The 26,542-nt window shown below is 42.7% G+C and overlaps 1 protein-coding gene across 3 annotated transcripts in view; it reads left to right on the top strand.

Moving 5' to 3' along the window:
- The window catches only part of PLCL2 (phospholipase C like 2), a 198,011-nt gene that overhangs the window by 124,646 nt on the left and 46,823 nt on the right, over positions 1-26,542 (top strand). For all 3 annotated transcript variants that reach the window (XM_034994001.1, XM_034993994.1, XM_034994010.1), the window contains exon 4: positions 18,976-19,051. In XM_034994001.1, coding sequence (XP_034849892.1) covers positions 18,976-19,051 — 76 coding nt within the window. The remainder of the gene's footprint in view (positions 1-18,975; positions 19,052-26,542) is intronic.

Raw genomic sequence — 26,542 nt, 5'->3', positions numbered from 1 at the left:
TAAGACACACAGTTCTTTTGGTTAATCATGATTTGCACTGGTGGCTTTTCAAAGCTGGGAGGAAGTGTTGAGCTTCCTTATCCTAATTTATTCAGTAAACTTTTGTCTCCGTTTGACTTTGAGTAAGTACAAGTTCCCTGAGCAGAGGGGGCTGCGCTGCTGTGGTCAGCACCCAGGCTCAGCCCTCTACGATCTGTGCCTCTGGGCAGAGTCTGAGTGCGAACCCCACACTCAACTCAGACGGCAAAGAAAAATGCAGCCTTCCTCTCTCTCTCAGGCGGGTATTCCCCAATTTCTGTTCAGTTTGGTGAACTTGATCCATTGCATTGACTTATTTTATCCACTTTGGACTATAAATACTTGTCTCTTGAGGTAAACTGCTCAGCCTCTCAAACTTTCTCTCTTGCGCTCTGCCTCTCTACAAAGTGGCCACTGGTTACCTGGAGGGGAATGATTGCAGAAGGCTTCTTCCTGTGTCCTTATAAAGAACATCACTCTAAAGCTTGCCATCCTCTCTTTTGCCCCCATTCACCTTGAGACTGGGCCATGCAGTGGAGGGAGTCCCTAGCTCTATTTACAATCACTCAGGACTGCAGGAGATGGACTTGTAACTTCTCCACTGCTCCTTCCCTCCTTCCATATGAGCGCGGCCAATACCTTCAGCCCAGCCTTGGGAGGTGGAAGGCCACTCTCCTCTGCACTAGGGCATGAAGCTCTGTGATCTATGGGTTGATTTTTCATATGTTAAAATAATTCATAAAATTAGTTCTTCTTGACAAATCCTGACTTTCAAGCCTGTTGTTTTGGTGGGAACCCAAATAAAAATCTAATTTGACCTTTAAAACTGAGAAGTGTTTGTTTTTTATAAGCGACCTGTGCTTCACCCAGGGCTCTGACACTAGCTGTTTGAATCCGTGGAAAGCCCCCAGGGCAAAATGTTTTCTAAAGTATGGCAATGCATGTGGGAAAAAGTACCCTCTTCCCATAGCACCTGTGTTCCTGCTGCAGCCCCCTTGGATGTCAGCATTCCTTTCCCACTGCAGCACATCTCCTGGATTGCTGGAAAGATAGACTTCCTGAAATCCCCGCTAGAGAAAGCCCCAGGTGTTTCAGAAAGGAGCCAGAGGGTAGAGTTAGAAGTATGATGAGACAACTTTCAGATCCCCATCAGCTAAAGGGATTCTATTATGATCATGAAGAGAAATAGAGCCAGATTGTTCTCTGTGACCTTCACTATTGTTAGGTGAATAACATTCTTCTTAGAGCATCTTGGAACAGTGGCATCTGTTTGGTGTGTTTGGATGGATGAAGAAGTTATGTTAAGCCTAATAATTGCCAAGCAAGAAAAAGGGGAGAAAAATAACTTTAAGGACAAGTACTTCATGCCTATATTCCTCTAGCAATTGAAGTTTTCCAGATTCAAAACTTTTGATTTGCTACTATTAATACTATACAGTTCTTTCAAAAAAAAAAAAGTTTGGGATGTCTGGGTGGCTCAGTCAGTTAAGCGTCTGCCTTCGGCTCAGGTCATGATCCCAGGGTCCTGGGATCGAGCCCCGAATCAGCCTCCTTGCTCAGTGGGGAGCCTGCTTCTCCCTCTGCCTGCTGCTCCCCCTGCTTGTTCTCTCTCTGTCTCTCTCCCTCTCTCTGACAAATAAATAAATAAAATCTAAAAAAAAACAAATTAAGAAAAAAGTTTTTTCAACATCCAGAATCTGTCTGACATCTTAAAGTTTGGAATTATTTTTGTCACGTCCACAGAACGGTATCATCTCTACATCTAGTTTTGTAGGTATGAGTGTCCTCTTTTGTGGAAATCCTTTTCAAACAGAAAAGTGATAATCAAAGAAACAAAGAACCTAATTGGATTTCAGTGCATGGTAATTTATTTGTATGTCTTTATGCAGCTTGTGAGTTCCAGATCCTTTTAGATTCACGGAAATGAAGATTAGCTGACTTAGAACATGCACTTCATAGCTCATTGATGCATTCAGCCTGCTTCTTCCCTTGTGCTTGGGAGCCCTCTGGTCCTCTCACCTTGGACCCAGAAGATGTCTGTGTCTCCCTCTAACCTTTGCTGTTGGCACAGAGGTGGCTTTGCCAGCTACTTTGGAAGAGCAATCAATGTGTTCATCTTCACCTCTGTCAGGTTGCCGAGACCTGAGCTGGAAACCCTGGAGCTCCCCAAGTGTGGGCTCCACTTTGAAACCCCAAGCACTACCCGGGCCACACCCCATTGGAGGACCCAGGAAATGCATTCTCACTGTTTAGCTTAATTAGTTTTCCTAACAGAGACAATTTCTGACCAGGTGGGGAGTTGGGGATGTGAAGCCTGCGGTGGTTCTTCATTTCACCTGGAGAAGTGGCTGCCTTTGCCATCTGAGCCCACAGTTCGCCCTCACGTCTGGCTGCATTTGGGGTTCAGAATGTTCTCCAGCCAGTTAAATGGAAATCGTTTGCCTGAGTGATTATTTTACCAGTGCTGGCCTCACAATGCTGGTGGCTACAATTAACAAGAATCACACGTATGAATTTCTTTGCAAAGTAGTTTTTTGTCAAAGATTCATCAAAAGGATGAACTGTTTAATATTTCATTGTGTCCCATTGTTGTCCATACTCAGGTTAGAGTTTAGAAAACAAGTAAGTTACCTTGATAATATAATTTTATTGTTGCACTTTTGATGTTTTTAATATCATGCCCTGACTTTCTACATGCGAAATCCATTCACAGATTAATTTGATTTATTACCGCCCATTTTCGTGTAGTTTAGAACAGCATATGCTTTTCCATTTAGGAATTCAGCACTGTTGCAAGTGTAATTTGGAGTTGAGTTTAAAAAGATTGAAATTACATCAGATATTGTATAAAATTGTTAGTGGTGATACATAGATTTGTTTGTAAATGCAATGATGAGTGCCTCTGTGTTTGTGGACACATACTCTTTGGATGAACAATCATAGTTTAGAAGATAACTCTCTAAGAAATGGGATAATTTGAATGGAACCAACTCCATGAAAATGAAGCTATTGAGATAACCAGCTTATATGAAAAATCATGTATTTCAGGATCGGTTTTGAGAAAATGTGATTGTAGACGCTTGCTTGAACCACCTTCTGGCATCTTTTCTTGGGCAGTAGGGTATACTCATTTCTGACCTTTTTTATTTTTAATCTGTTAAGTCCCTAGTTAAGAACTGGAAACAAATTTTAAAGGTGTTTTTCCATAGCCTTTTGAATAATGAGGCGGTGATTTTTCTCCACAGCTAGATGTGTTCCTATAAATAACAGTTGGCTCTACACAAGCTTTGAAACCTACATCTTGTTGATATGTTACACTTGACCTCATCCTCACAAGAGGAATAGAATCCTGCCCTGCCTGTGGATTCATCCCTTCCTGATTTGGCATGGGTAGGAGTGCTCACCCTCAGCCTCACCAAACTGCACCAGTCTGCAGGGGGCCGGGCGGTGACTGCCCTCTGCACACTGACTTCTCTCTCAGTGGGGACCGCAGGAACTGTCACTCCTTCCTCTATTTTAACAGCTCCTGTTTTTCATTCTGCTCACTTCTATTGCCCCAGATTGCTGTGACATAATTAACGCCACTCAGCCCACAGAAATAACCACCTTTAATACCAGAAATCTGATCTTACTACCACATGAATTTATCAGGAATAAAAATAGCACTTACTAATGGCTTTAAGGCTTTTCTAACTTAATTAGGGTATTTTAAATTCTGAACCATAAGAAAACTCTCACATTAAACTCAGTGGGTGGACAATGTGATGTGTTCAGAGTTAAGTTGAACTCTACAAGCTTAATTACCAATTAGCTTAAAAATAACACGTTAGGTAGTTTAAAATATTTATATCCCTACTACATTCCATATTAGTCAAATCTTTAGGGCTAACCGGTTTAGATTTTTATATGGAGATTTTACATAGGAGATCTTTTATCAACTTACAGAAGCCTTTAATTCTGGTATTTTCTTTGAAATGAGTGTTGATCATTCTAGCTTTCTTTATAATCATTACACTCCTATGCTAGAGGGTGGTCATATGGAGTCACACCATCATTTATGTCATCATATGGGCACAAAATAATTTTAGGTTTTTTTGAAGATTTTATTTATTTGAGAGAGAGAGAGAGAGAACAAGAGAGTGCAGGAGCGGGGTGAGGGGCAGAGGAAGAAGCAGACTCCCACTGAGCCGGGAGCCAACTGTGATGTGGGGCTCTTTCCCTGGGACTCGGGACTGCGGGGAGCCAAAGGCAGATGCTTAACCGACTGAGCCACCCAGACACCCCAATAATTTTAAATCACTTATCTGGTGCCAAAAGCAAGCAAGCAAACAAACAAACACACCCCCCCCAGCCCTATCTTTGTAAATAGAAATGGCTGAGTATTTAGCTAAATGGAAGTGGGATGGTACTTAACTAATTTTTAGTTGATTTCCTAAAATGGGGCCCTATTTTTGTGGTGAGTCTATGGAAGTCTTTGACCAATGTTAGGATTCTCCATAACCAAATGTTTCTTTTGCCTACATATATCATAATATATGTTTACCCTTTGGAACTACTAGCTGCACTCGATTTTTCATGGTCTTTTCTAAAATGTGCATGTAGCATCTCAAGCTATGTTCCCTTGAATACATTTAATTCAGTATCACCAAATGACGCATCTTGTACCATGTTAGGGCAGGGGTTGGGAAACTGGCCTATGGGCCAATCTGGCACCACCTGTTTTTGTATGGTCTACAAGCTTAAGAATGATTCTTACATGCCAAATGATAGAAAACTAATATTGTATGACTTGCAAAAACCATGTCAAATTTACATCTCAGTGTCCATAAACAAAGTTGTATTAGAGCACAGCTACATCCATCACATGCTCTGTGACTGTTTTTGTACCGATAGCAGCACTGAGTTGTCGAGACAGAAACCGAGCCTAAGCCTAAAAGCCTAAAATACCTCCGGTCTGCTCCTTTGCGGAAAGAATTGGCCAACCCCTCACAAAGAGGATCAGGAGAAAAAGTCCCTAGGCTATTTTAATGCACTGGTTCCCATATTCACTTTCCACCAGTTTAAATTATAATTTTAAAGGCTTTTCTTTCTTTCTTTCTTTCTTTCTTTCGTTCGTTCGTTCGTTCTTTCTTTCGTTCTTTCTTTCGTTCTTTCGTTCATAATTTAGTCAGTGCATTTTGAATTTTGATCCATAAGAACAGCATTCTGCTTGTTACCTTGGTAGGAGGGGCGTGCTGCTAGAGCTTGAGTGCTCCTGTCCTGGACAAGCCGTGAGCCCCTAAAGCGGTAATACTGACTGTTAACATTTGTTAACATTTTGCTGGTCAAGAACCTACAGGCACTAGAGGCGGACACCAGAAGAGGAAAGCCAATGAAAGCGTTTGCTCTGGTTGCCTTCAGTGCACCCGAGGCAAGTTGGCTACCTCGGTGGGAATGGTGACAATCAACCAGAGTTTTGTTAGAATCCAATAAAATGTGTAACCAGCTTAACTTCACGGTGAACGTATAGTCCTGCTTGTGCTGCTTAGTAATGAGACATTAAAAGTGAGCCAAAGAATGGAGTCGAAGTGGTGCTCCTTGTATCAGCCAAATCAAGCTTTTCTTGTTGGGGGCGCCTGGGGGGTTGTGCAGGAGGTGCAGAGAAGGGGGAATTGGGTGGAGTTCCCAAGCAGGCTCTGTATCTTTGAAAACCCCTGGTTTCCTTTTACCCTCCCCTAGCAGGGAGCAGGGCTTTCTCTCAAATGATAAAATCCAGGCTGTGCTAACCACATTCTATTTAAAGCTGTCTCATCAGGGAAGGGATTATAAAGGGTGCTGGAGGCGGAGACCAAACCTGTGAAACCCTCTCCCACCAGGGGAAATGGGAAGGCTGCTCTGAGGGCCCTCTGCTGCTTCCCACACCCTGCTTCTTTATGCTGTGCATTTCCTTCTCACACCCATTGCAGCTTGTAATTATACATCCGTTGGTTTGGTTTTTCTTTTTTTTAAGGTACCTCTTCTCTCCCCCGCCGCTGGATCGGAGCTCCAGAATGGCAGGGACAGTGTGTGCCCTGCTCACCACGTTGTCTCTGCCACTGAGCAGGTGCACAAAGTAGATCTATAAATGAGTGAATGAAAATGACCTTGACCTCCAGGACACAGATCAGGTGTTCTTCCTACCCTGTCTCTCTGCCCCCAAGTGGCGACATTTTCCTGAACTTGGCTGCTTTATATCATCACCGCTAGTCTTCCCTGGGAGGGTTAGGCTTCAGGGCTGGCCAGGGGATGGAGGGTGGGGCTCCCACTCTTCCAGGCTTGGTGCTAGACGGCAGCCCCCACGTCCTAAGGCAGTGAGTGGAGCCTTTGCAGTAGGTCCCACAAGAAGCGGACGCCTGAGATGCCTGTGGGAGGGGTGGGCCACAGGCCAGAGGCTCAGGACTAGAATGGGGGATAGGGGAATGCAGGCACAAGGATCCCCTCCCCAGATCATTTACCTCTTGTTCATACCTTCAAATCTCCCCTACCTTTTGCCAGAGGACTTTGCTGTGTCTGAAATTCCCTACTTAAAGATTCATGTGTCCTAAGAGGAAAATACAGCAGAGTTGAGGAGTGGAGGGGAGAGTCCTAGTTGTTCGCCCAGCCAGACAGAAGAGCAGCTGGTTTCAGTGAAGCCACCCTGGGATGGGAATGTTGCTCATATACAGTGTAGTGTTCTAGGATTTCCCAGCGTGTGTTCATAGGTGGATTGTCATGCGAGCTAACGGGGGCATAGGCTCTTGGTGGGGCAAGCTGAGAAATCCTTGAATGTCAGACAGCCATCTTCTCTCGGTTGTCCCATGTGCTTCACTGCGGACACTCGGTGTCCCTGCCAAGCTAGCTGCATCCCACTCCTGTGCTGCTGGGGGGAAGAGACCTGACTCTCCCGGACACGCATGCACACACACGCACGCACATCATCCACCAGCTTTGACCCCACCTTGGGAAAGTCTTTGTCCTTCTCTCACCTGTCATCATGAGCAGAGTCAGTGCAATGGGCATCCAGCAGAAGATAATGCCCTGGTATGTCTGGCCAGTAAGTACAGTTGTAGATTCACACAGGCCATCTGGGCAGGTGTGCATGCAGTGTGAATACCTACATGCAAAACTGCTCTTCTATAAAGGAAGACACACCGTGACTGGAAATTGGGGGATGAAGGAGGAAGTATACACCCCAGACCCTAGGACGTATATGAGTGGGTGTTGGGGGCCGGGGTTGTGCTGGCAAAGAATATGAGCCCTGATGATGAGATAGGCCCTGCCCGGTGCTTACTGTGTGACTGAGGGTGAGTCCATTTCTCTGTCTGTAAAGGCATAGTTTCACCACCTCCAAGGGTATGAAATTAGATGTAAGTAGCCCAGACATTCTCAATAAATGGTAGTCATCATCATGGTATTATTAGTTTTCAAATGCTAGAACCCTGCAGCTCATGAAGCTTTAAGACCTTTATGTGTGTGTATTTTAACATCACTCCAAACTTCAGAGCAGCAGTTTTGCTGTATAGAGAGCATGGCTACTCCATTTCATAAAGGCAGGTTTAAAATTACAAAGTGAAAAGCAGAAGTTAAGGTTTCCCACCACCTTAATAGGTGAGTTGTCTCTCTTCTCTGAAAGGGGAAGACAGGGGAACGTGTGAGTTATGTGGTCAACACCAGGAAAAAATCCTGGGTTTATACAGTAGATACACTAGTAGCTGGTCGATTGTGTTGTCTTCCTTCTTGCTCTGTCATTCCTGGAATACTGTGAACACTTCACTGTGCTTAAAAAAAACAAAAAACCAAAAATACTGCTTTTCATTATAGAGAAACCTCCAATTGCTTTTTTCTCTTAACTAATATCTATACTTAGTTACACAGACCTGAGAGAAACTAATGATACCTTACAGTAAGACTGTGATTGAATTACCTTCTGTTAATTAGGAGTTTCTAAATCACCTCGATCCCCTTGGAGAAAAGGCTTGATATAAGTAGGTAGTAATAAAAGTGGCACTATGTTAATTCTAATTGTATCTTTTGAAATTTAATTAATGTGGTAATAATTGTTTTAAACAAGCATGTCAGAACTCAAAATGGTCCTTGGTGACTTGAAAGAGTTAATGTAGCATCCAGAAGTTCCTAATCCCTCTCCGGAAGTAGCTTGCTCACTGAATAATTGGGTTTAATGAGCTCAAGTTCCCCTTTCCTCCTGCAGGGATGATTCTGGCCAAGTTTTAAGCCATTCTTATCAGTTCCTTGGAGACGCTCCCCTCCATCCAAGGGGTAGCCTCTGAACTCACTATCCTGAAAACTTCCGAGACTGGAGAGTTACACTGGTGCATTGCCCTTCTTTCCTCCCAGCTTTCCAGGCATTTACTGGAGGCAGAGGGAATGGCCGGCTGTGGACCGTCTCCCCGCTGTCCTGTGCCCGGCTGCCCCTCAGGTCCAGCTGAAAGTCCCTTTGCAAGTTGCTGAATCCCTCTGTACTGCCACCCCTTCCTTCTCCCCTGACCACAGAGGCTGCTTGAGCACAGGTATCGTGCTGCCCGGGATGATCTGAGGGTGTCATGCAAACACATTGCTATTATCGTTTGGGAAAGCGGGAGGTGTATTTTACAGAGTTAAGAGGCTGACATGACATGACCAAAGGCCTGGAGAGGATGTGTGTCTCCTTGAGGCAGCCATAGTGCCCTGTGACTCATCACATGCTGTAGGGTAGCACGTTGAGTGTGAGAATTTCAAGTCTTCCCACAGTAATCGTGTAAACACCCAGTAATTCTGTGTAGCACACCAAGTCATTCCCTGACGAGTGTAAGGCTGACCATAAAATGGAGAGATAAGAGCATTGTTATAATTTAACTGCATTTGAACTTTATGATATATGTGTTCTCCACACAGAAAAGTACAACATGATATATTATTACATGAACCAGTAGGAATATAGATATGTTTTATAATATATTTTATGGATAGTTTTATAATTTCGGTGGAGTTCCTCTTTAGGCTAGCTTAGGTTCTGTTTTGTTGCTTAATTTTCAACAATTTTTGTGTCCTTGGAATATTGTATTGTACAGGACCAGCAACAGCCTGAGATCAAAACCAAAATTCTTTTCAACTTTTTGAAATTCTGTGTACTTCCTGAGGCTAAAACTATTTAGAAATTTTAAAACTTTGCCAACAGTTTATAGTAGGATAAACCTTTAAAATCTGTGTACTGGCTTCATAATTAATCTTTTGATCTGTTAGATCCCTAGGTATTTCCAGAGCCCTTTTCTATTTTTCCCAAGCTATTTTGCCCAGTGGAGCTTTTTCAGCTCCTGGTCTATTTAAACGTGTTCAGGAACATATGGAGACCTGTAGTAATGCTAAACCCCAACTAATCTAGAAATAGGGGTGAATTTCTTTTAAATCAAAGTTTGGTTGTGGCTTAATAGTTTATTCAGTTGTCTGCATAAAGTAAAATTTTCTTATCTGATTTAAAATATGATTTTTTTAAAAAAGATTTTATTTATTTATTCATGAGAGACAGAGAGAGAGAGAGAGGGGCAGAGGGAGAAGCAGGCTCCCAAGGAGCAGGGAGCCCGATGTGGGACTCGATCCCAGGACTCTGGGATCATGACCTGAGCGGAAGGCAGACGCTTAACCATCTGAGCCACCCAGGTGCCCTAAAATATGATTTTTGATAAGATAAATCACCCTAGTACATTTATTGTTTTAATTCCTCTGAGCTCTGCCTCTGTGATTTTGTCTTTTTTTTTTTTAATCTTTTAATCCTCTACGTAGCACTCCCCCCAAACCCAATTTTCTCTTTGCGATGTTTTCTCTCATGTTTGCTCCTCTAGCCCAGCAAATGTGTATAACTAAGGACTTCTAGTGGCCAACACTGGAAGTGCCTCTCAGAAATACCCACATGTGTAAACATTTGGCCCTCCATGTACACTTGGTGCCAAGCAACTGGCAGAAAGCAAGAACCCAGGGCAATAAATTGGTTGTTCGGACTACATGATACTATTTATTTTCATGAATTTTATACTGAATCCAAATTTTAGGTAAGTACAGGAGAAACCTATATTAGTCTGTGTATAATAAGCATAATGTCTTTGTCTTGTATTTACGTGGTGATTCACTTGAGAATCTGCAGTTTAATTAAAACTTGAGGTTTAATGTGTGAAATTGCAGCCCTTTCTAAGTATTGTGAATGTGATTATACATTAACAAAGTGAGAAGTGGTAGATGGAGATTATGATGGTGGTAGAGGAGGCTTTATGTCATGTGAAAATTCAACTAGATACTTAGGCATGAGATACAATGTTACTTTACAGGATTTGATCCGAAATTTAGTGCATAAGGGATTCATATTGTACCAATGTTCAGGTCAAAGTTATGTAACAGGAGAGCCAGGTTCATTCCTTAGGTACATACCACCCTAGCTCTGAAGTGAACTTTATGAAAAATCAGAGCATATTGAAAAGTTAGAGAATTTTTGGCTTCCTGAACGTGGACCCTGGGTCGCTCATAACTCATAATTCGCTCCAGATTTATCTAGCACTTGGCATCTACTCTCTAGCAAAAAATGATTATTATAATAGTTGAGTACGGTGTTGAGGCAGGCTTATACAATGCCAAAATCATGCTTTGGTTGAATATCATAGGAACTGAGAGTTTAACTGTACTTCACAATAAAATTGCATGGGAGATTTTGAAAAAAATTCAGAAGGGTTTTGAAGTACTCTCCCTTTTATAGTCAGTTTGGCTGTAACATTGGGTTTGAAAATGCAAATTTATTTGAATGTGATGGATACATTAAGGAACAATTTTAACCTAACTTAATTTTTTGTTTGGGTGTGCACAGTTTTGACCACAAGAAGCACTAGTGAACACAGAAAACTTCACCTGGTTGAACTGCATGCACACACGCACCTCAAACAGCACCAACCCCCCCCCCCCTCCCCCCCCAGTTCGTGAGTGCATCTGGAGCTGTGCCCATCCAGAGCTCCTATTACCCCTTTCATCAGATTGCACACCACCTCCTCCACTTCGGGTAATTTACAAGCTGCAATGGTCAGAACACCCACTTCCCAAGCAGACCTCAGGTCTTTTTCAAGGTCAGTCGCCACATGCCTTGAAGTAGTTTTGCGTTCCTTAACTATTTGACATACGCAGAGCTGTGCTATCACTTTTATTCAGTTCCTGTCTTTTTTTTAATGTATCACTGCAAAAGTTTTTAATGCTGTGCCCCTAACCCTATTTTCCCAACAAACCTTGTGATTTTTATTGCAAGGTGCAAATGCAAAAATGTTTTTGTATAGTGCAGTGATTTTTGGGAAACTGTACATCCCATTAGAGCAGAACTATGGGTGCAATTACCAAATGCCCAAATCCAGAGCTCCCAGTTCTCAGACCCACCCTCCTTCCAGAAACTCTCCTCACACATCTGTAAACATTTAATATCCTTGTTGTGTTCCTTCCCCTCTGACCTCTCCTGCTGTGTCTCTTACACTAGTCCTCTCTGCTTAATTTCAGTGATTCTGGAGCATCACTGTGATGTTTTCGTCTCATTTATCTTTAAAATTCCTGCCTCGGAGATGTATACCTGTTTTCATCTCAGCTGCTACCTTTGTGCAGAAAATCCCCAATTTTCCAGTGCCAGAACCATGCCTCCACCCGGTTCTGATCCCTGCTGCACATTTTCACCAGACTGCCCTGTTGTAACCAGGGCTCCACTCCACCAAAGAGGAACTCCACATCCTAGATGAGTGAACACATTAAAGATACTTTGTAACCTGTGAAGTGCTTTACAACCGTGGGGTGTGTTAAGTTTTTCTTATCTGTCCAGTTTCCCCTCTAAGGGGAAAGAGTCTTTGGCTCTTCCTCTATGCCCACAGCAAACCAGTCACTGAGCCCTGCTCTGTCCCCTACGCAGTCTCCCACTTTCTTTCCCAGCCCCCTCCTGCGTCCCTCCTCCCGGTGCTGTGACATCCTGCCTGCTTCCTGTCCCCACCTTCACGCCCCCCACCCTGTGTTTCTTCCTGCACCTCCGTCTCTCTTCAAAGTTGTAATTCCGTATCCCATCCAAGCTGACCCTTCACTTGTGTTCTAACCAAGTTCCCTGCTTTCCCCTGACCTGATGGAAATGCCTGGAGAGGGTAATGATATTTTACATTGATTCATATCCTGCCCCCTCCCCACCATGCCTGCACCGGGGCCCCAGATGCCGTAGCAGCCACCTATGTTCCTCTCTACGTGTTGGTTAACAATTCAGTGGCAGTTTTCATCGGGCAGAGCTTTGGGTTCTTTCTATAACTTTTCTCCTATATAGGGTTTTTTCTCTACTTTTCTCTTACATAGGGTTTTTTCTCTACTTTTCTCTGAGTTGTATAGTGGAAAATGTGGAAGTGGAAGTGAGGTTTCAAGAGGAGACCAGGACAAATTACTCTGGAAACAGTTTGTTACGTGGAAAGTGTTTTTATAGTGGCCTTGCTGGAAGGGATGATGACTGCAGCTATTAATGACGTGGCTGCAGAAAGGGCTGGGGTAGCTGTCACATGCAGCTGGGCCAAGACCCCCACAGTGATACCACTTTGACACCCCCATTCAAGTACATGACTTTCATGTTATTTTCTTTTTTATTATTATTATGTTATGTTAATCACCGTATATGACTTTCATGTTATTTTCAAGTATGAAAAGCTATCTTGTATTTTCCAACGATAACTTCAGAAATGGTTTCTATTCCATTGGTTCAACTCTGGGAAGTTTTGCTGTACTTGGACGCTTTACTGAAAGGAAATGTTACCTCTGAATTTCAGTTCTGAAGTCGCAGATCACAGTGTTCTTGTATTTGAGTCTAAAATTTTTCAAAATTCTAAAAACTTCTTTTTAAAGTATTAAAAAGAAACATAGTATTAACTCGGAGAGACATTACTTTTTCAAGAGCACAGAAAGAAACACCAAAGCTTATAGATTCCTGAGAGAATTTCCTTCTTCTCTGTCCCATTCTCAACATTAATGAACTGACTCAATTTGTCGGGCTGTGTAGGACAGGGTGACAGTCCTCCGGTGACACTGAGCTTTAGAGACATCCATACAGATAATTCTGATTGGGGGGAGAACACTGCTTTGGATTGAATTGGTGGTCTTCTGAAGACCTCGATCCTTGCCTCACATTTGCTGTTTTGCTACACTTTCCTGGAGTCCTGAGAGGCTAGTCCTGCTTTGGTCCAGTCCTCCCTGGGTCCTTCCTGAGCCAGGTGGTACCTGAAGCCACACCTGTCACCTGGGCATTCACTGGTCACCAAGGCCTTCCACGGATCTCCACAAAAGCCTTGGAACCCAGGGGGTGTTCAGAGGTAGGCTCAGGGGTATCGTTTCGCTAGGTCCGTTGGCAGGTTTGAGACCGCTGCTCAATTACTTGAGTTTGTTACATGTCACACAGTCACAGAATCTTTGTAAAAGAACAACCTAAGTTCCCTTTTGTAAGGACATTAGCACTTCTGAGGCTTTGTAACTTCGTTAGAGATAGCTACAGCCAAAGCAGCAGTGGCGTCAGCCATGTATAAATGTGGGGACGGGCACAGCCAAGTCTGAAGAGGGAGGTGTTTTCTGTCTGCAGCTGAGGTCAAAGCAAGATAAAGGGAAAAGTCTAGAACTCAGAAGATGTTATGATTGTTATGATTAAACTTCTTTCACCCAAGGACTTGAAATTATTGGCAAATTGTTTTTGTAATTCTCAAAATGTGTGTTCCTGGGATGAAAGGAGATCCTTTGGTGTACTGTCCAAAATCAGACATAAGATCCTTACATAAAACTGTAGACTTGGCTTATCCTGAAAATAAAATTTTCCCACTTGATGTGCAAATTTCAAAACAAAAAATTAAGAAGCAGTCTATAGAAATCTAGTGATATGAAATATATTAATATAGTGACAGTTCTCATAACCATATCCACAAATGGATAAGTTTGCCTAATACTAACATGGGAGTTTCTTTCGAAACAGAACATTCTTATGAAAGGCATTTCTGTTTTCTGTCCAGCTTAATGAAATATGAATTTTTATTTGCCCTTAGTTGAAACTTCCTGCTTTTCATCTGCGGGAGTCCTGTATTAAAATCCTATAATAGAATTGATCAAATCTATGAAATGGGTTTCTGGGCTATGTTAAATCCATAGATATTCCAAATGCACTAGTTCCACAAATTTAGGGAGTTACTGGTAACTGGACATTAATAGAAAATCTATTAGCAACAACTACACAAAAGCATCTTGTACTTCATAAATAATATGAGCTGTCCGTGTGGTAAGTTACTAGGGTTAGTTAGCAGCAGGATGATCTGAGCCAAGACCTGTACCTCTGCGTTTAAAGGGATCAGTGGAAATGCATTTGCATTAATGTAAATAATGCTTCTAAAGCCAACCTGTCTATTGGGCCTTGTATTACATTGACATATTCATGTAATATATACAGAGAAAATAATTTAATTTAAAGCAGTTTCTCCCTTTGACTCATCTCTTGATGTCACTCCCCACGTATTTGCTTTTGTCTACTCTGAAATGCTTATTCTACTAGTTTCACATTAAAATGTAAATGATTTCTCTCTTATAATGATGAATTGTTAAGTGGAGCCCAGCAAATTGTTTATTGTTGTCATTTTAAAATAAATGTTTTCCCAAAGCATTTTACAGAAATATTATTTAAAAAGACAATTCTCAAAAAAAAACAAAACAAAACAATTCTCGCAGCGCCTGGGTGGCTCAGTCAGTTAAGCGTCTGCCTTCGGCTCAGGCATGATCCCAGGGTCCTGGGATCGAGCCCCGCATCAGGCTCCCTGCTCGGCGGGAAGCCTGCTTCTCCCTCTCCCACTCCCCCTGCTTGTGCTCTCTCTCTCTCTCTCTCTCTGTCAAATAAATAAATAAATAAAACCTTATAAAAGCAAAAGGACAATTCTAGGTGGAAGTCAGTAGCAGAGACTACACCGCCTACTGTGTGTAGCACATGTCAGGTGTTACTAAATTCCTTTCTGCTTTTGTATGTCTCTCTGGCTGGAATGCCCTTTCCTCAGCTTTCCTTGCGCTGTTGCTACTTGGACGGCAAGACGCGTCCTGGTGCTGTGGAAAAAGCACGGGCCTTGAGGTCAAACAGAATGCATCGTTTCTTAGTTGCAGTCCCTTTGCCCTTCTTACCGGAGGACCTTGGGGAAGCAGCTTAACTCTCAGGTCCTCAGTGTTCACACCCCACCTCACATGGGTTTTGTGAGCCTTAAATGAAATAGAAAGCACCGAGTACATACCTGATGCAGAGGAGGCGTTCAATTACTTTCATTTTGATTCATTCAACCAACACTTGTACTATTTATAATCACAGCTTGTTATAAAGCAGCAGACCCAGGGTGAGATGGGCCCCCACTAGATCTAATGGCCCCCTCATGTTGTCCCTGCTGTGTCCTCCTTCCGTGCCATGTGCTCTACATTCAGTCATAGCTGGGAGCTGAGTGAAGCAAGACCTCAGCCAGCTGGGTGGGCAGGCAGGAAGGTCCACCGCCTGGCCCTGCCCTCTCAGCCTGCTGGACCCTTAGAGTGCGCTGACAGGGGCTCACAGCCCAGACAGCTTGCTGGGGAGTACCCAGCGGGATTCTTTCACTCAAGGACACTTTATGCAAATACTGCAGGAGTTGAGGATTAATGAACACACTCTATGGACGAGAACTATAAACTGTTTACTCTACATTAATGTAAGGACCCACCCTGACTGTAAATATGTACCCTAAAACTATAAAAAGATATAAACTGGCAGTTCCTCCTCTCCAAGGAAGTGGTGAAAACACTTCGTAACAGGTGTGGCAGGATGAATCATCTCTGCTAAGGTCTGGGTATGTTTTCTTCCTGCCTTCTCTAAGTTCTACTGATTGTTTCTTGTGCCTGACCTTCTCTGAGGCTGCTTGCTTCCAGAGTACCCCTCCAAGATGGTCTGCGAATAGCTGCCTCAGTTTACTTCCACACCTGAGAGGAGTGGCTTTTCGCTGTGTTTGCGTTCTCCACCCTGGTGGAGTAGCCACATTCGTATTTTATATACTGCTCATAAATAAGGGTGGAGTGTGTATTTAAGTCCAGTCCACAAACAGAGTATCAGCAGGATGCCATGACACCACCACTTACACCCCCACTAAATATCCCATCTACCTACTGTGGCTTAGGGGTATTTAACTTTGTCACACCCAGTAGCACATGGGCTACAATGGCCACACCACATCTTGTTGTGATTACTGTTTGCTCATAGTCCTCGGTCAGCAACTATTCTTTATTCATTCATAGCGCTTACTTCGGGGTCCCCCACTTAGAGGACCTCAGTCAGTGATTGTCCCAAGAATAAAGGATTGATCCTTCAAGTACAATTAGAGCATCGGAGGCAGGTGAGCCTCTCTCTCCAGACCCTTGAAATGGATGTGCTGTCCTTAAACCTCGGGTGTATTTTACAGCCGAAAAGTGCCTAACTATTTAACCTTTGGTGATACTTTAAACTGGAAGATGCTTCTAAGAATAATAATGTGATTTGTTGTTTCTCTGAGCTTCACCACACCAGACTTTTCAAGTAAAACTAAAATTAGTAATAGATGTTTGAAACATTGCCAGTGAACATATGAAGGGAAGGCATACTCATTCAGCTAATCTCGGGTTACCAGAAAAGGCTCCCCCAGGCCCGCTGGCTAAATGGGGGCATCCATTGTCACATCTGTTTGTAAGTGTCTTCATTGTGCCTCCTTTCATTTAATCCTCACAGCATTATATAGGTGGCGTCTTTTATTAACTCATTTTATAGGTAGGAGATGATGGCTCCGTGGTGTTTAGTATCCTGGCCTAGATGGCAAAGCTAATGAACAGCAGAACCAGGATTTGAGCCCATATAAATCTGAGCTCTTTCTGCCCCCACACCACGCTCAGTAAGAGTGTGTTTTGACCACCTTTCCCCCACAGGTCATCTGTATGTGTTAGCCTGTGCTTAGTGCTACTGTCTTGTTCTCCTACATTCCTTCTGTTACTGCTCCTGTCCTGCCCATCTGCTTCATGACCAGGTTCATTCCATTGCTGGTATTTTTTTTCTTCTCCTTTTTCCTATTTGAGTGATGGAGGCACAGTTAGCTAGTTCTTTGATAGTGAGTTGTGACAACCACCATCCTTGACTTCTTTAAGCTTTATGCTTCTTCATATCTCTCATTTTGGCTTGACATCAAAGCTGAAAAAGGTTACTGATGACGGTATGAACCTTTTCGGGATGCAAATGATGTCATGGTACGAATGACTTGATATCAGTGTAATTGAGCTCTTAACTACTCATTTTTATCATTGCCTGTTCAATATGTCAAGCTGTAAAATAGAATATTTTAATTTACAGACATGACTCAGATCTTGAAGAACGAATGTGAAAATACTGAATTCCAAAGTGCAAGCTCTAAGCTCTTCCCATGGGATATGGGCTTCTTGAAGATAGGGGCTATATGCTGTCTGTCCCTGTGTCCCCAGTTCCTGCTCTGGGCCACGGATAATGAATGAAGGCATAAATGAGCACCTGTGTGGGCCTTAAACCTTTTGGGGTTTACTATAATTTTCTTCGAACAGTGGACAACCTGGTAAATGCTGTGTGACTCATTTGAAGAATCTGGTGCACTTCTTAAGAGGCCTGTTGATTATGCTTGGGTTTCAATAAGTGTAACTAGTCGAAATAGGGTGTTCCTTCTTTGAATTATACAAATAATCCAACCTACTTATGCTTGGTTTCTATAAAATAATGACTGTGGCAGTTAGTGGTAAATACTATAAAGAAAAACAAGACAGAACTTAAAGAAATGGAGAGTGATGGATTAGTGTTTATTATTTAAAATAAAATGGTCATGTAATATAGATGGGTAATGTTATAATGAAAAATATTTGGACATTTAAATACAAAAAGTTGAAATCTATAATGAAGGCAAGCATCATATTTGTACCCATTTGAGTTATGAGAGCTGAATCAGGCTATCCCATTTTCATAGTGATTTTAGAGCCAAAAAGATTACTTTAGACAGATCTTTTCCTAACATTTTGGTAAGTAAAATAATTGATCAGCTATGCCCTGATCCTTTTTTTTTTTTAATTCAAGCTTGGCTGCTAAAAATAAACACAAGTAATTTGGGATAAGAACTCAAAATTGGATCTTCTGTTTTTATTTATTTATTTTTTCAAAATTAGATCTCTTAAAATCATTGATAGGAACATTAAAAATACTAGTTTGATATCATTAGTGATGCATTAAATAGAAACACTTTTAAGGGACACCTGGGTGACTCAGTCAGTTAAGCATCTGGCTCAGGTCATGATCTCAAAGTTGTGAGATCGAGCCCTGCTTCGGGCTCTGCACTCAGTGGGGAGTCTGCTTGAGAATCTCTCTCTCTCTCTCCCTACCCCCGCCCCTCCGCCCCATGCTCTCTCTCTCTCAAAATACATAAATCTTTAAAAAAATAAAATAAATGCTGTTTTTTGATCCTCATGGTAAGTTTTAAACTAATTTTCAGATGAAGGCACTTTAGCTGAAATGAGTAAGGTGTGTAGGTGGTAGAGCTTTCTGTGAGATGAAGTTGAAGATTTGGTTAAAATGAATGACTGAAAATATAATTTAAAACACAGATCAGATGTGTACACATATTTATTTGTAGCTTTTCACACTGAAACTCCATTCAGTATTGACTCAAGTTTCAAATTCAGTGTTGTACAAGCCTAACTGTGAAACACAATACTCCCAGTCTGTTTGAACCATTACATGGAAGGCAGGATTTTTCATTTTGTACACACACATTTGGACTGAGTCGTGGGAAGTCAGATGAAAGAGCGTTTCGCCCCAGCACCTCCGCCTGTTTGTAGAGGAGAGCCCCCCTGCACGTGTGTAGACCGATGTTTGGTTGTCAGGTGTAACCCCATGTCTGGGTGTTCCCTTTCCAGATGATCCAGTCCCTCAAGGCCGTGATTGAAAATGCAGATGCTGTGTATGAGAAGATTGTACATTGTCAGAAGGCAGGTAAGTAAAAGTTTGTTTCTTCTCTTCAAAATAAAATTAGCAGCATCATATATTTAGACCCTTAAACTGTTTTATAATCTTTTGGGCACTATATCCAGGAAATCATATGTAAGAATTATTTTTCCATGGCTAAAGAAAATACTAATTCACTGCTTCTCGAGCCTGGATAACAAACTCACCTGGGGGAAGCTTTTAAAATATCCTGGTTGAAAAATTCATAGCTGTTAAAAGCTCCCAGGTGTTTCTAATGAGCAGCCAAGATGGAGAGCTACAGGCTGACCTCCTCCTCCTCAGCGTGCCCTGTGCTGCTGACCCCGCTCCGGTCCCCCCACCATGACCTTCCAGCAGACGGTGGGAAGGCTGAGTGAGGCTTGAGCAGAGAGAGAATAAGTTCTTAGAAAGGAGAGTGGGCACCGGTTACAACCTCTTGACACTTTTTAATGCACTGACATGTTCAAATGCTGATGGATTCATCCATTTAATTATCAAAATGTTATACCAGATTATAAAATGCTACCATCTTACTGATTTTAGCTGAGATAAAACCAAAAAATCAAGTGATCTGCATTGTACTAAGAATAGACAAAATGGAATTCTCTCCATTTTCGTATTTTGTTAGAGTATCATTTTGGAAGATACTAATATGAAGAATATTTGTAGTGCATAAATAACAATATCTGTCCTTAATTTCTAGGATTTCTGGTTGCTATTCTTTTTTTTAAGTTTATTTGTTTTTTGTAATCTCTACGCAAAGTGTGGGGCTCCAACTCACACCCTGAGATCCAGAGTCACGTATTCTTCCAACTGAGCCAGCCAGGCGCCCCTGGTTGCTATTCTTTAAAATCTAGAAGTACCACTTAGCTTGAAAAAAAAAATCATCTCTTATCTCAGAAATGAACTCGTTAAAAATAGATCAAAGACAAAGATACATGTGACAATTTTCTTTTTTGGTGTTTATTGAAGGAATATTCACATTAGTGACTAATCAACAGACGAAAATCCTCATCTTGTTTTATTCATCTTTTTTTTTTTAAAGATTTTATTTATTTATTCATTAGAGACAGAGAGAGAGAGGCAGAGGGAGAAGCAGGCTCCCAAGGAGCAGGGAGCCTGATGTGGGACTTGATCCCAGGACCCTGAGATCACGACCTGAGCCGAAGGCAGACGCTTAACCATCTGAGCCACCCAGGCGCCCTTGTTTTATTCATCTTGTTAGCAAAATATTATTAGCAAAGTGATCTTTCTACTTCTAGTCCTTTCTGGGCTAATACTCTCTACAACCGCAACTAAAATGAGATACTTCAAACACCATTTTTATCCTGTCACTGTTGTAAACAAAATCATCCAGTAGCTGACTAGAGTCTGTTGTATCAAATTTAAACTTCTAACTTCCCTTGTAAGGTTATCTACCAAATGGCCAGACCATTTTGTCAATACTATATAAAATTTGTTATTTAAATCATCTGTTCATTCATTTAATAAATATGTTTTGAATTTCTACCATACCAAAGATACTTGTAAGTGCTATCACATACCAAAATATTAAAAAATAATCAAGATTGGTGTTTGCCTTCTAGAACCTTTCAATCAACCAAGAGATATGAAAGTAGTCACACATACTCAAATGTATTGAGTACTTATGCTGTGTTACTCAGGAGTCTGAATTTGGTTTGTGGGGCAGTGGGGAGCCATTGATTTTTGAGCAGAATAGGAGAGAAGATGAGCTTTAAGGTGATGATTGCAATAGCTGTGTGCAGAGAATTTTCATGGGCAGAACCCAACTGGGAGGCTTTTGGGAGCAGTGAGGAGGAAGGGAAGTGACGGTGGGCATCCAGCCTGGCCTTTGGGCTGCCTTACCCCTTTCTGGTGTGTTTCTCCTTTGTCAGATTTTCACAAGCCTCTCGTCTGGTAAGACTTCTCTCCCCCTCCTCTCTGCCAATCTGTACATTTCTTCCTTTCCTCTCAACAGTCTTCCAGGAGAACTTTTATAATTGCAGGAGTTATGTTACCTAACCATTCTACTCAGCCCTGCAGAATGTGTTTGGTTCAGCTCACAGAGCTTCAGTTACTGTGTAAAAGTTTTATTAAGGTATTCTGCATCCTTTGAACAGGCTGGTAACCTGCTATGCTACAGGTTTGCATATTGAGTTACTCTGTATTTTACCCACAGCACCTGTCCTAACATTCTGCACAGAGTAGTCACTTGAATACTAACTGACTAAATGTGATTTGACTTGTATTAAGGATTCAGTTCTACTCAATGCATGTATTGTCATGAGAATTGTGGACTGTTAGAATCTGAAGCTGTATTTATCGGGCAAAAAGAACTATTTATTAACAATTTGAGTTATTGTCAGTTCTTTGCAACTTCATTGGTTTATGAAATTTGACTATTTCTAGCATAATGCAGCTTTCTGTTGTTGTTCTATTTAATTTCAGTGAGGGATATATTTGCTTGTATTTAAAAAGCTGAAGAGTCTTGCTATTAAGAACTTTGCTTGGAGGGCAAATAAGAACCACGGCATAATGGTGGTTCACATTCCTCTGGGTTTGAAGATCTTGAGAAGCACATAACGATTATCTTTTGGTTTCACAGTTGCTGCTGACCGCCTACACAGCCCTTCTGTTATCCCAAGTGCTTATTTTAGAGTCCTTGATCTTTTGTTTCTCATGTTTACAGTTATCGGAAGCGCATATAGTCATTAGTCATATGAAGAATTGCTAATTTGTATTGGGCTCAAAAACATTTGCATGAGATTTTACTTCTGATAAATAATTGCTATTCTGCTTACAGAACTTTAATCTGGCAATGACAAAATGAAGCTACCAAAGTGCTGTAAGCAAGGATTCTTTTAGAAGCAGTTCAAACTTCCAAACACAAATTTATATTCTTGTAGATAAACCTTCATCCAAACAGCTGTGTGAAATACAGAGTCACGCTGCCACCTCCAGCCGCATGTTCAAAAGCGTGCCCAGTTTGGACAGGTTCCGACTCCAGGCTATGTGGTTCTTTTTTTTTTTTTTTGAGATAGAAATGGGTTTTGCTGATGGTGTTCTTGGGAAGAGGGGGTAAGGCAGGAGAAGAATGCTGGGAAGTGAAGACCGCCCCCAGCCAAAGTGGGCTGGGATTCTGCAGGCCCCGGCAGGCAGGCACATGGCCCAAAGGGACCCTGGGGGGGGGGGACAGTGAGATCAACCAGGAGATGGGCATTTCAGGCAGCCTGCGGAGCCTACTCTTTTAAGAGGAGAATATTGCAGCACAGAGGACTGGAGGGCCAAAGGGACATCTTTATAAGCAAGCCATGTCCCTCAAAATGGGAAAGATCCACTGAAGACGTGAAGAGGAAACATTAAAAGATGAGACCGGGAGTAAGGTGGGAAGAAATGAGGAGGGCAGAAATCCAGGACAGTGGTGAAACACTTGACCTTAGAAAGGGGGATGGGCCCCTCTTCTTCCCAGACACTCCAGAACGCTGTGACATGGAGAGAAATTCTGAGGAGGAGAGGACCGTTTTCCATTGGGCCGGTGGATGTGGACATAGTGCCATAGGAGGGCACCAGCTTCGGGAGTGAGGGAGTGGAAGGGAGGCCTCCGGACAGGGGCAGAGTCCAGTGGCCTGGCGCCAGCAGAGGGTCGGGTAGAACGGAGGATGTGGGGCAAGTGGGTCTGGGCTGCCGTGTGAGTGAGAGAGAGGGGTCCGTAAGAAACGGTGTGGCTAACAAGCATGAGCGTGCACAGATCCAGGAGCACAGACGAACACACTCCCGCTCTTTCTCTCTCCTAAACCCAATGCGTGCTTGTTCTTCCAAGACACAGCAAAGGAGGAGATTGCTGAGGGGCACATGCAGGGCAGCTGGACGGGAATCTGCAGAGGGGGAAGCTTCCTCAGAGTTCTTCTTTAAGAAGTTTACTAAAGGTGATGATAAAAGGGTAGCCAGATTCTTTCTGGGGAGAAGTCTTTTCCACCGTGTAACATCGATCTGTATCTCTCTTTCACTGGCCCAAATGGCAGCCTGTCTTTGAATTTTAATTTCCTCTTTGGTCACAGGATGGGAAGATGATGTAGAAGGAAACCCAAACTGCTTTGCTTCAGTGCGTTGGATGTTTTTATCTGGTGAATTTAAATGGAAAATAATTTGCTCTTTAGAAAGGAAAAAGAAATCGATGGTATACTTCTTGTTAAAGATAGTGAATTAACACATGCTTTTAATTTCCCCTCCCTTCTGAACCTCATTAAAATGACAGTAAGGGTTTGTTGATTTTTGCTTTTTTTTTAAGGCAGAAGCCCATAAGGGCAAAATGGGAGGAACATTTTGGAAACTGAAAACTACCTGAACAAGAGATAATTGACTTAGGTGGTGCAGGAGGGCTGAGTCTGAGGCCGGTGGTGGGGCACTGGCGTGCATTCTCATCCATGCTGCAGGCTGCCCCTCACCCGTGAAGAACCTGGTGGCACCAGGTGCCTCTGCAAGTTGGGGTGAAGGTAGGGATAAAAGAGAGAACTGTCTGAGAGAGCTGGATCAAGGAGCAGTTAGACCGCAGAGGGCTGGGAGACTGCAAGTGTCCTGACAGCAGAGATGTGAAAATAACAAAATTTTCATCCTTCATTTGGGGAGTTAAATAGGTAATGCTCAGGAAAAGAAAATTGAAACATCATAAGCATGTTACTTAGAAATACGGACAGGGCGCCTGGGTGGCTCAGTTGGTTAAGCGACTGCCTTCGGCTCAGGTCATGATCCTGGAGTCCCTGGATCGAGTCCCGCATCCGGCTTCCTGCTCGGCAGGGAGTCTGCTTCGTCCTCTGACCCTATCCCCTCTCAGGTGTTCTCTCTCTCTCATTCTGTCTCTCTCAAATAAATAAATAAAATCTTAAAAAAAAAAACCAAAAAACAAACAAAAAAGAAATATGGACATAAACACTAAAAGAGGAAACAACAACAAAAACTCAGCTAAAGGGGTTGAATATAAATGCTTCTGGAAAGAGTGGATGGGTAACAATGATTTGGTTCATTAAACTATGTACATAATTTTGATAAAAATTAAATTACTATTAAGTTTAAATTTAATTTAAATGATTAAATTAAAAAAAAAAAAGAAGAAGAAGAAGGAAGGAAGGAAGGAATCAAGGACCAGAAGCTGTCACAAGAATCCCTGACTGAGGATGTTCCAGGAGAAGACATGGGCCACACTCCCAAGCCGTGGGGACAGCATTGAATGATTAGGTGGGGTTTCTGCTAAGGACCCCAGCCGGCCCCTCTGGCATCATGGACAGGCCCAACGCACAGGTGATGTCTGGGTGCCTGGGTGGGCGAGAGCATAGTTCCTCTTCTGGCAGGAGAGTTGGTTCTTTCTGAATCACAGGGGACAATCAAGCTCTAAATGAAAGAAACCCCAGCCCACCCCAGAGTTATTTAAAGAGAAACTCCTTTTCTAAAAGTTCTAAGGGATTCTCATGCATGGCAGGGTCACATCGATACCCAGTAAAGTAGGATATAAGCTAACCTTCCAAATAATGAAAGCTTTTGTTACCCTTCGTTTTAATCCTTTTAATGGAACACTTTCCATAATAGATTCTATACGTCCCTGCTTCCTTAAACTTGGTTTGCCAAACGTAATTTGAACTTTGATGACTGAGGGTTATTTTGAGAGACATCTGTTATTATCTTGCGGTTTAATGGAGAGCCCCCCAGGAGCTTGTGCGTCCCAGAGAACCCCTAACCTGCTCTGCTTGCTCAGATCCTGTTCCAGGGTTAATGGTTTATTCGTTACTGCCATTCAATTTTCACTTCCTACTGCTAATTTGTACTGTTTCCGACTGCCTATTAGTACACCGACTCTTTTTTTCCTTTCTAATTTGCTGCTTCTCGTCTGCTGAGCAGTTGGCATCTCCCCCATGGCCAAGCTTGATAGTTTTGTCTTAGTAAAAGCAGGTGAGAGCCCGACACACTCCCACATGGAGAGAACAAGCAGAGCAGCGGGCCAGGCCTGCGTGTCCTGCATTTGATTGCTCCTTTTTTATTTTGCAAACTCCTTGCATCTCAGTGTTCCTAGGAGCTGGGGTTACCAGATAAGCAACCTGTCACTATCCATTACTTGCTTTGCTCACATCAGTGTCTTACCCAACACAGTATACATAAAAGCAGCCATAAGATTTATCCTGAAAGCACCTCGAAAGTTTGCAAAAGGAGACCTGGGAGCCTCTAACTTCTGTTTTCATTTATGCCTGGATGTTTCTCAGCTGTGTCTGACAGAACTAAGAGGTTCATCCCTGGGGAGCAAGAGACCTGTATTCTTGTGCCTTGCTGTGTGACAGTAGGTTAGTCGCTACCCCTCTGTCTCATTTTTCTCCTTCTGAGTGACATTGGAGTATATGATTCCCTCCTGGCCCCATGGGTTCTAAAATGCAGCGACCTAAGATCAGTTGCCTAATTAGCAATTTTGGAATGGCTGGATTACAGTTACTTAAAAAGATTACAAGATTAAACAAGTAATCCCATCCAGTGGCATGGGGATACTTAAATTGCAGCCCATCAGCATGAGTTTCAAGGGGGGAAGTTAATGCCTAACATTAAAGGTGAAGAGTGACCTCTCTGAAGGTGAGACACAGACCTGGAGTCAGACCCCAGAAGTCCTTTGGGACCCTCAGCATCTGTACTCTCAAAGAATGGATGTTGAAATGCCAGATCTCCGCAGACACTTCAATTAGCTCACAATTAGTGAAGGCATGGGAAGCCAAGAAGTTGCAAGTCTGCCCCACGTGTCCTTTTGTTCCCCCAAAAGGAACCTTCATTGCTGATCAGGGAGAGTAGAGAGAATGATCACAAAGGTGACATCTAGGCCAATTCAGGGCAAAGAACGTCAAAATAAGCACCTGGTATCTAGAACCCTCTGACTTACCACACCTCTCCATCTCCTGTACCTGTCACCCCATCCCATTTTAAGATTCCCACATCAACCATCATACTAATAGTATTTTTCCTAAATGTGGTCAGAACCTCTTGGGGATGCTTGTTTAAAATGCCGTTCCTTTGCCTCACCCCCAATAGTGAATCTTTGGGGATGGAGCTCAGGAGTTTGCCTTTGAATGAGGACATTCAGGTTTGGAGAACCTCTCTTTAGAGGGTGGAGCAGAGCAGGCCCCCTTTGGGGTTCATGCTGCACTCTGCTCCTCAAAGGGAGCAAGCACTATTTGGACACAGATATGTACTTGCTCATGTGATGGATTGGCAGCCAAGTTGTCTTTCTCAGGGGGCATAGCCCTTCTTCCTAACATAGCTTTCATTGGTGAAGCTTCTCCACAAACGAAGGGGAGGGAATTTGGGGGGATGCTTGACCTTCCTGGGATACCTGTCCTGTGAGCAAATCCCAAAGCTATGCTTTCTTGTCACTTCTTCCTCCCTCCTTCCTTTGTAAACCCACGGAGTCTAAAAGCATCACTTTTATTTAAATAGGAACTCTCAGGGTCATCTCAGCAGATGTTCTGCTGGAGA

This window comes from Mirounga leonina, unplaced genomic scaffold (genome assembly GCF_011800145.1).
Source record: "Mirounga leonina isolate KUSES-001 unplaced genomic scaffold, KU_Mleo_1.0 Mir_115, whole genome shotgun sequence".
Taxonomy (NCBI): Eukaryota; Metazoa; Chordata; class Mammalia; order Carnivora; family Phocidae; genus Mirounga; species Mirounga leonina.
The sequence above is the reverse complement of the archived record's forward strand: the minus strand, read 5'-3'. Positions and strand labels throughout refer to the sequence as shown.